Here is a 10,924-nt window from a genome sequence, read left to right on the forward strand (position 1 = left end):
TAGTGTCTGTTGTTTCTTGACTGTCTCATTCTGCCAAGCGCACAGTATGGCTTTGGCTAACGTCAAGTCTGGGTCAAGCTGAAGGCATTCAGAGAGCTTTCTGTCTTGTATGCCCACGACTATTCTGTCCCGAATCAGTTCCTCTCGAAGGACACCAAATTTGCAGTGCTCCGCCAAAGTGTGTACTGCTGTGATAAATGTTTCTACACTTTCACCTGGTTCTTGTCGCCTCATGTTGAATCTTGCCCTCTCGTAAATTACATTGTGCTTCCTCAACCAATGCTGTTCAAAGGCTTGTTTGACTGTTTTATACTTCTTGTCTTCAACACAAAATGTCATCGGCATCATCTCCCATTGTGTAAAGTAAAGAGTTCACCTGATACTCTTCAGACTTTTCATTGAGGCCTGATGCAAGAAGAAAACGTTCAAACCGCCTGATCCACTTTGGCCAATCACAAGTAGAGGAGAAGTCAAACTTTTCTGGAGGTGAAATCTGTACTGCTGTTGATGCCATTATATTTTACTTTGTGTTTATTTATTTATTTAAATACATTTATTGTATTTATTATTATTTTTTTAAACAAGCTAATTGCTTGTTGACTTTTTTTTGGAGGCAGGCAGCAATTTTTTTTCAAGTAGCACTTTGGCTTGGCAGTCAGCTAACTCTGAGGAGGTCGCTTAGCAACGCAGGTGCAGGCTCTCTCTCTAGGATGCGCTTCTTTAGTGTGATGTCACACTCGCTGCTAGGTGGTTCTAAACAAGCAGGCGAGTCAATGGCAAAAGGCATTAGTGCGTTTTAAAACCTCTATAAATTAAATTGTAAGAGGTCATTTTTTTATATAAATCAAAAAAGAGCAAACAGCATGGTCTAGCGTTGTGCTGCAGACTGCAATCACCATTCAGAAACATTCTGAGAAAGAGAAAACTGAAGTTTCGTTAATCGATTTTATGTATTGCTGGTCCCTAAATGGCAAGACATGCTGGTTTGTAGGAAACTGTCCAAATAATAGACTACTAATAAAAAATAGGTTTTTTGGGTTTTCAAGACACCAAGTGTACCATCATACACGAATGATTGTTAATCCCCTGGTTTGAAAGAGTTTTCTCCACTTTTAATTAGTTTTTTAAAAAGTCTATGCAGAAAACAATGAGAGCGTCATATTGTTTAGAACTGTGTAGCAACAATATCCAAGGAAGTAAGTGTTTGTGATGAAAGCACTAAAGAGCCGTATACAGAGACGATACAGACACAACCGTCTTGTACACGTGCACACTGTTCTATTTACTTATTTTGGTTTTCTCAAAACCTGTATTTTTCTCTGTCAGACTCACCGAGCAAGTCGACTGTACTTCTGGAAAGCGGAATTTGTTGTTTTCAAAGCATTGTACTTCTGACACCATACACTTTTATGGATACAATCACGGAGACGGACATCAGGTTGCAACACACTGAGATAACTTTTATTGAACCAAAATACATGGCTGTAGCCCCTTCTTCGTGACCCTTACTCCGGAAGTATATAGTTTGCCTGTAAATTAACCCTTTACAGGACAGACAAGCTTTCACTCTGCCACAACACGTAGAAATACGTAAAATATAATACAAATAATTTGTGTTAAAAAAAAAAAAAATCATCACAATTGAAACAGCACGTCTCTCTCTATATGTAGAAACTTAAGTGTGACAAGTTAACAGAAAGACACATTTATGTGTGTCTGTTTGAAGAAAAATGGTATACATTTTTATATATGATTGGAAATTGTACAAAGATTCTGTTGCATTTTTTCATGTCCATTCATATGAAATTTCTTCTCTAACCGTTGTGCAACTTTTGTGAGCCTTGCTTCTCTCAGCTTTTCCAGCAACTCCTCTGATGTATTGCCAGCTGTATTTTGGTCAGATTTCCATTCTTTAATGTAAAGCATCATGAGCTTTTGTGGTGAAATGTTTCCAGCTTTTTTGAATATTTTCTGTGCCTCCTGACGAAAAAGTTTTCTTCCAAATTTGATAACTTTTTTACGTTTCAGGTTTTGGCGATCAAAAAAAAGAGCGAGGATTTCTTCATGTGAAGTGCGTCCACCTAAACAATAAACATGTTTATATTATTATTTAATTATATGTACTTTTGGTTTTCCAGTAAATTGTCCAATAATATTTTACACTAAACTGAATAAGGAGTGCTACTACTTTAAAATATGTTTTGTTCTTTCCTCTTATTAGGTTTAATAACATTAACACTGGTCCCCCTTTTATTGTGCTGAGAATATTAAAAGCAACACTAAACTGTAAACCGTTGTATCCTGGTACCTTAAAGTGTTACAGAACAGCCTGCCGATCTTACAAGAAACGCATAACATAATCCTGATTATTTTGATATTTCTTTTCACAAATCATAGGTCACCTAGGGAATACTTCTCAACTTTTACTTGTGGGTGTTCACCAAGAGAAAGATCATTTGTCTTTTAAACATTAAAGTGCATCCAGGTCTTGTTCCCACGTGATCCATGAAGTGTAAATATAAATGGAAGAATAATCAGGATTATGCGTTAAAAATATATTGCTGTGATATGGACAACACAGTATACAGCAAAGGTAAAGTCATTTGTTTCCTGTAAACATTGCAAGGTGTTCTGTAACACTTTCTGTTGGTCATATTGTCTGAATCCAGCTAGACCAATGTATACCAATTTCAAAATGAAAATAAAAAGTAACAAAAAATCTGGTTGAGTAAATTTAGATGTGATGTTTTTTTCTTTCCTATATGCATTAAGCATGTTTTTATTACCATGCATTTACTGTTTAAAGTTTAGTCAACACTACAATCAAAATTCAACAGAACTAAGGTAGGGTTACAGTTAAACATGTTAAAAACATCTCTCTGGACACACGCCTTCCAGATTTCTAAAAATGATGCATTAGTAGGTTTGAATAGAAACGTACCTGTTGCTTTGGGGTCTGTGCATGACATACACAGGTTGTCATGCCACCCAGTACCACTGATGATCTGTATTAGGTTCAAGGACTCACAGTCAGTGTGTTTAAGGCACTTCTCATGTTTGGAACTCGCAGAAGAAAACCATCCTGGAGGACATTTCTCACAGACTGTGTCTTTGTGGGGCGTGCCTAGATACAGAAAATAAAATGAAATTAGTAAACAGTATTTTCCTTTTAATATGTTGTATATGTTTAAGGTGTCAGGTTAATGCTAAATGATGTGATGTAAATTAATACATAAATTGTTGAGGCTGAACCTAAAAAATGTATTCTGTGAAAAGAATAAGGTAAGCGCATACATTATGATAATGTATTCCACTCCCTACACAATAGGCATGCCTTTGAGCCACTTCAAATACCCCTTATCTAGTAGACAGATGTATCAATTGAATCCCTGAAAAAACTGCAATTTCAACCACAGATTGTTAGAAAAATGTAATAGTAACAAGAGAGATACATATTACAGAATGCTTCTATATATTTCAGTATGACCAAACAAAATTAAAACTGGGTCCAGTAAAAAGGCAATTAAACACATGTTTTAATCCCCAACTTCAAGATGGTCACCAGCGGTTGCTGGAATTTTCAGAGATGCTGTGGAAATAGCTTCACTATTATTATTATTATTATTATTATTATTATTATTATTATTATTATTGGTCTCCAACATTATGTTTTAGGGAACAAGCCACTGTGTACTGGGAAAGTTATTTCCAGCTCTGATGTTATATAAGTAACTGCCAAATGGGGGAGCTCCCTCCCTCTCCCGTTTTTAGAAATATGCCTGCATGCACTCTGGCCCTATTCAGAGAAGTCCAATTGCATTCTAGATGGCTGAGTTATGCTGGACATAGTAATACTCAAATGTCCGCCTGCTAATACAGCTTTTGGGTTCAGCTGATTGTGTGTCTTGACCTTATTATAAATTCCTGTCTAAAAATAATTATGCCTACAGACGTCACTGGGCTAGCCTACATATCCAGCTTTTTGGTTTGAGTGAACTGTGTTTGTAATTTTACTCTTTCAGGAGGGTGGGGGAGTAGTACACGATTACATTTACATGATAGCCCTCAACATGTACAGCAAACTTGAAGTACAGCCAGGGGAAGAAGGAAGGTCAGGAAGTCAGAACTGCTGCAGTTAAAGTAGTACATATAAAAAAAAAAAACGAAAAAAACAATACAAATTACCTTCCACTTTGACACCATATTCAGGTGGGCACTCACTGTGCTTAATGCAAAACTCAAAGTGCCAGTAATAGCCTTTTCTGCACTCACAAACTCGGTTGTGAAAAGGACTGCACTCTTTCTTGACAAACTGATTTTCCTTGCAGAAATTGTTGCAGTACTGACATTTCTCAATGTAATTCCAGTACTGGGTATAGTGGTTTTCTGAGCAGGGAGCACATATGGTCTGATGAGTGGCTGTACAATGGTTTTGTAGGTGTTGTCCAGGCGGGCAGCGATTACAGGTAAGTGTCTGTCCTGTTACTGGATCCTGGTGAAGGTAAGTTTCCACTTTAATCTTAAACAGCTGCTCTGCATGGTTGGCCTCAAAGAATAGGGCCAGTGTGATCAGCAACTGTGAAGACATATACACAATGATAATGCTTTAGTTAAATGAATGCATAACTCTCTGAACCCTGTAGTAACTTGTCATAAATACTATTTTTCCTTTTAATGGCACGTTTATTAAAATAAGGTCTGTGTTTAAAAACAGACCTCAAATAGCACTCTATTACATGAGATCTTAGTGAGATTAGATGAAAACATTTACAGCAAATTATAACATTTGCCAGATTATCGCAGTTATGTTAATAAATACAGGTCTAAATAAAAAATACTGCGATTAAATATATTTAATTCAAATTGGTATTCAAACCAGAATGAATACCAATATAATTGTCATATTCAAGTATGCAAATGAGTACATATATAATCCATAATAATCAAATTAAGAAATGATTTGTAAGTTCCAAAATATATAAGATATTAAATAAAACAATGCACACTAATTTCTGTACGTTAGGAGTTGTCCAAAAAAATTGAACTTAAATACCTGAACTAAAAATCCTTGGTTGTGAATTCTACTTTAATTTCTACTTCACATCCGTATTTACAAAAATCAGAAAACCAGGATTTTCTATTCATTAAAAAGACAGTGGTTTAGGGTGCCTCTGTAAATGCAAGTTTTATTGTACAGCAATAGCTGCAATTAAAGGTCTAATGCATCACAAAATGATACAGATACCGCCTCTTTAAATGCATTACAAAAGTTCAGAACTTCTTAGAAAGGAGCACTCAGCGTCAAATACAGTGCGAAAAAAAGAAAATGCTTTATTAAAGATGTGAATCCCCGCCACAGTTTGAAATTAGAACTATCACTATCAAGAAAAAGCATATCTCCATAACCAACATCTATGTGAAATGTTTGTCATACGGACAGATACCTCCATATACTATAGCCTTCAAATTGTGAAAATAAATATTATTCTTACTAAAGCATATCTTTACCAGTTTTCATCAGAAATAAATACATACATTCTGTCTGGTGCAACTGTCCAGTGGTGGATTCACAGTATTTAAAAATACTAATGAAAGTGTTTTAATCAAGTATCTGCTGTCCACCAGTGGTATTCTCTATTTTTTCTGTGCATTCACCTTGTAACAGACTTTTTATACAGTTACCGATGTTATAAATAAAGCACTTCAGTTTGACCAACAGTAGATCTGCAAACTATTGTTTTGTAAGTATTGTAGCAAACCTGCCTTTAGGGCCAACTGGATTTCAGTAGCGTAATTCGCTGCCACCACCTTTATTTAACTGAGAAGGTCCGGTTGTGAGAGCCTCAAACACTCAGGAGGGTAAAGGTTCAAACAATGCACAAAACAGATATAATTTGAAAATATGTCTTTATATAAAGAAAGGGAGGTACATAATTTCTCAGCAATTAGACAGGTTTACTCTTAAAAGATCAATTATTGCACAATGCCAGACTAAATTAGCAAAAAGCCTTCAATATAAAAAAACACACAAAACAGCAAACCAATAAACACTCCAATATCAACTGCAAATCAATTACTTCATATAACTAAATCACACACAACAATTACCAAATCATTTAATCGTAATTAATAGTTCAATACCACCGTATCATTCATTTGGAACATTGTATATGAAAGAGGTTAAACATAATCTGTACAAACCACCAAACCATACCATTTATGTAAAAAATATATAGTTTAATTCGTACTGGAAATTGAAAAAAATACTGTGAATAAATCCGTTGTCTTAAAGATCAACAAAATGTAACAATGAAAAACAACATTTAACAGTAATGCTGCATTTGAACTCACCTTTGTGTTAAACATAGTTTCAAAAGTCTCTCCTCCTGAAGTTTTGCAGTACTCTGAACCCAGGTAGTACCAGACTAAATACAGAAGGCAGGGCTCATGCTGTGTATCAAATATCACTCGCGCAGAAGCAATAGCTTTGTTTCACTAAATGTCAGGGTGTGACAGGATGTATGTAGTGTAACAATAACAGACCCCAGTCCAGTCTTCTGATCAAGTGCTTGGTCTTTATTTTCACAGTAACCAATTAAACACTCCAAAATAATAATAATAATTCAATAAACGGGGGGGGGGGGGGGGGGGGGGGGGGGGGGGGGGGGGAAGCCGGGGTACACAACAATGTGTAACCTGACCAAATAAAGAGAAACGGGGTTGCAGTCCCAAAATAAACAAACAACAAAAATAGTCTGTCTTCTTTGTATAAATCCAAGAACGGGAAACACACGCGATAATTACTCAGCACTTCCGGGTTGTCGCTCCTCCAAGCGTATTTCCGGAGCGTCCCATTTAGTGTTAAACCACAAAACGACCCGTCTTTCAATTCCCTGCTGGTCTCTCTCTCTCTCTCTCTCTCTCTCTCACTCTCTCATGCACTGTACCTTGCCAGAAGGAACAGAACCCCGGGCCACACCCCCTTTTGTACGCCCCGTCCCGTCCCCATTGGTCAGCGAGGGCAAACGCCGTCAGCCAATGCGTGATTGCCACCGCGCTTCCCGACCGAGTCTGTGACGTTGCGCACTGCGGCTCCGCCTGCTCCTCCTCCCCAGCGCCCTCACCGGTCGGGAGGGAGATCTAAAACAAGAGTTCACTCTCTCTTTGTCACATATCCCACCGCTCAGAGTGGAGCCGAAGGAACACTCGGCCAAATCTATCATTCCCATTACTCCCCCCTCCCGGGAAAAATAATCTGCATTTTGGTGATCTTTCCCTACACGATGTACCATATGATACATGTAAGGCTGCAATGCCAAATACCACCGAGTTATTCGAGCATTGCTATCCTTCATGGTGCTTAACCATCTGAGTGGGGCGTGGTCCATGACCAGATCAAATGAATGTCCCAGTAAATAATATCTGAGGGAGTGGGTAGCCCATTTAATGGCCAGGCACTCCTTCTCCACAACCGAGTAATTGCGCTCCCGAGGAAGCATTTTCTTGCTGATGTAGGGAATGGGGTGCTCCACCCCGTTAACTTTCTGGGACAAGAACGCCCCTAAACCAACCTCTGACGCGTCAGTATGGAGGAGGAATCTCTTGCTAAAATCTGGTGATATTAGCGCAGGAGCCTGGCACAATTTTTGTTTAATGGTCTCAAACGCTCCCTGACACTCCGCTGACCACTTAACTAAATTTGGCGCACACTTCTTAGTGAGGTCTACCAGGGGATTGACTACGGTGGCATACTCAGGGATAAAGCAGTGGTAACCAGCCAATCCCAATAGTGACCTCACCTGGGACTTGGTTCTGGGGACCGCCGCGTCCACCAAAGCCTGGACCTTGGTGGCCACGGGTTTCACCCGTCCGTTTCCCATGATAAATCCTAGGTACTGGGTCTCTAATTTAGCAAACGCACATTTCCTCAGGTTGGCTGTCAGCCGGGCAGCCCTTAGAGACTGAAGGACGGCTGTGAGTCGAATTACATGCTCTCTCCAGGTGGAGCTATATATAACAACATCGTCAATATACGCTGCTGCATGCTCACGATGGGGATGTAACACCTCGTCCATCAGTCTCTGAAAGGCGGCGGGTGCACCATGTAGCCCAAACGGCATGATTTTAAAATGGAACAGTCCATCCGGAGTTGAAAATGCCGTTTTCTCACATGAATTGCGGGTCAACGGGATCTGCCAATATCCCTTCGTCAGGTCTAAAGTTGAGATAAACCTGGCCGTCCCCAGTCGTTTGAGGAGTTCGTCGATCCGAGGCATGGGGTAGGCGTCGAACTTGGCAATAGCATTGACCTTTCGAAAGTCCACACAGAAGCAATTAGTGCCGTCCTTCTTAGCCACTATAACAATGGGACTGCACCACTCGCTTCTGGAAGGCTCAATGACCCCAAGTTCAAGCATCGCCCTCACCTCGTTCTGGACGCCACTCCGCCGGCTTTCTGGGATCCGGTAGGGCCTCTCCCGAACAGTGACCCCTGGCGGAGTAATAACAGCATATTCGGTAAGGTTAGTTCTGCCGGGCATGTCAGAAAACACATCCCCAAATTTCCCGATCAACTTACACAATTCCATCTGCTGATCCGGAAGTAACTGTTCCCCCATTGAAATCTGACTGGGGCTAGGGGCCTCTATGCAGGGTCCTAGGTCATCCTCCATCTCGCCTGGGGCTATGAATAAGACCTCCCTTGCCTTCCAGGGCTTTAATAAGTTGACATGGTAAATTTCCGTTTTTGTTTCGGCGATCGGGTTGCCTAATTTCATAATTTACTAGTCCTACGGCCTGTATCACCTCGTATGGCCCCTGCCATTTAGCACACAGTTTTGATTCCAATGACGGAAGAAGCAGCATTACTTTATCTCCTGGTCGAAAGGTTCGAATTCATGCATTAGTATTGTAATGCTGCTGTTGCCAATGTTGAGCCGATCTAAGATTGTCTTGAGCCAAGCGACCAATTAAATCAAGCCGATCCCGTAGTAGGAGCACATGCTGCACTACATTTTTAGAGGAGCCCTTGTGTTCTTCCCAACCTTCTCTCAACAGGTCGAGGATGCCCCGTGGCTGCCGACCATATAACAACTCAAAGGGGGAAAATCCAGTTGAGCTCTGAGGCACCTCTCTTACAGCGAAGAGTAGGTAAGGAAGAAGAGTAGCCCAATGTTTTTGCTCCTGACTCACAAACCGTCTCAACATTTGCTTCAATGTTTGGTTAAAACGCTCCACCAGACCGTCCGTTTGGGGATGATAAACAGACGTCCTGATGGGGCGTATCTTTAGAATTTTATATACCTGCTGTAGCGTTTTTGATAAAAAGTTAGTTCCGTGATCATTTAGTATTTCTTTGGGAATCCCTACTCTAGCCATAATCTGACTGAACTCTTTCGCAATTGCAGTGGCACTAGTGGACCGCAAAGGAACTGCTTCCGGGTACCGCATTGCATAATCCACCATCACTAATATGTGCGTGTACCCGGAATCAGAAGGCAGCACTGGCCCAACTATGTCCATTGCAATGCGTTCGAAGGGAGTGGAGACAATAGGCAGTGGGATCAAAGGGGTGGGGCGCACTCGACCCGGCGCTACTCTCTGGCATTCCGGGCAGGTAGCTACATATTTCGCCACCTCAGTGTAGAGTCCTACCCAATAAAATCAAGCCAGTATTCGGTCCCTCGTCTTGTCAACACCAAGGTGTCCTGCAAAGGGAACGTCATGAGCCAGCCTCATGACCTCTGGTCGACAGGACGGGGGAACCATCAACTGTTTGACAGGCTGTCCTGTGCCCGGGGCTAGATTTATCCTATATAGCAAGTGCCCCTCTACAACAAAGTGGGGATATACCAGCATCCCGATGCAGTCAATATCCTTATCCTCAATAGACCGAACCTGTTCCCAAGCGTGCACCAGTGTGGGGTCGTTGTTCTGCTCCCACACTAGGTCCGTGCTTGAGGCCCACACGTCCAGGATATTGACAGGGGCTGGAGCAGTCTCCGCCCTCAAGGGCCCAGTAACCTCGTCCGCCCAGAAACATTGCGTTCCCACCCCCTTTGATTGCCGTTTGGAACCATCAGACCCTTCTCCTGCCAGGCCCCAACCATGTCGGATCAATGCGCCTTCCCACTTTTCCCTCCGTCTCTCCTTGTGTGTTTTCCTAGGACGAAAAAGTGGAGAAAACAGTTCTGCATGGAAAGGAAAAATGGTGCCAATTACTTCCTTTCCCCGGGGGGTCTGCTGTGTTTACACGTGTGGTCGAGGCTGCCGATATTTTTATTAAATCCTTATATTGCGGCCAGTCTCGACCCAGAATGATCGGGTGTTGTAACTTTTCGGCCACCCCCACTACCAGGTGGCGCTTTATCGGACCTACCGATATTTATTTATTTCTTAGCAGACGCCCTTATCCAGGGCGACTTACAATTTATTTTTTACATACAATTACCCATTTATACATTTGGGTTTTTACTGGAGCAATCTAGGTAAAGTACCTTGCTCAAGGGTACAGCAGCAGTGTCCCCTACCAGGGATTGAACCCACGACCCTCCGGTCAATAGTCCAGAGCCCTAACCACTACTCCACACTGCTGCCCTAGATAAATATACTTTTAGGGTGGGGTATGTCGCCGTGTCCCCATGGATACAGGAGATCGCCACCTGTCCTTGTGGCTGCCACGACACACCGCCGAGGAGAGCTGTCCGAATCAAAGTTTGCTCGCACCCGGTGTCCACTAACACGTGGGTTTTCACCTTCCCCAGCATAACATCAACCATACACGGGAACCCCCGATCATTTCCCCATTTCCTACCTGTCTCCGATGCCAGGTGACATGCAGCCACGTCACACTCCATGGCTGCCGGGCAGTACCTGGCGATGTGTCCCGGCTGCTGGCACCTAAAACAAACGGGTGGGGCAGAGG

At 41.6% G+C, this 10,924-nt stretch overlaps 1 protein-coding gene across 1 annotated transcript; it reads right to left on the minus strand.

Annotated features, from left to right (window-relative positions):
- Positions 1 to 1,427: 1,427 nt before the first annotated feature.
- LOC117435221 (tumor necrosis factor receptor superfamily member 6B-like) lies at positions 1,428 to 6,452 on the minus strand. Its single transcript, XM_034058220.3, has 4 exons — positions 6,352 to 6,452; positions 4,186 to 4,576; positions 2,942 to 3,124; positions 1,428 to 2,081 (listed from the first exon to the last, which is right to left on the minus strand). The coding sequence occupies exons 1-4, from the start codon at positions 6,364 to 6,366 to the stop codon at positions 1,744 to 1,746; spliced, it is 927 nt and encodes a 308-aa protein (XP_033914111.1). The 5' UTR covers positions 6,367 to 6,452; the 3' UTR covers positions 1,428 to 1,743.
- Between the last annotated feature and the right edge of the window lie 4,472 nt (positions 6,453 to 10,924).

This window comes from Acipenser ruthenus, chromosome 3 (assembly GCF_902713425.1).
Source record: "Acipenser ruthenus chromosome 3, fAciRut3.2 maternal haplotype, whole genome shotgun sequence".
Lineage (NCBI taxonomy): Eukaryota > Metazoa > Chordata > Actinopteri > Acipenseriformes > Acipenseridae > Acipenser > Acipenser ruthenus.

Coding starts and splice junctions, on each gene's coding strand:
- LOC117435221 (XM_034058220.3), bottom strand. Junction 3,125..4,185: donor ATATGGTGTCAAAGTGGAAG/GTAATTTGTATT, acceptor TTCTGTATCTAG/GCACGCCCCACAAAGACACA. Junction 2,082..2,941: donor CACAGACCCCAAAGCAACAG/GTACGTTTCTAT, acceptor TTTATTGTTTAG/GTGGACGCACTTCACATGAA.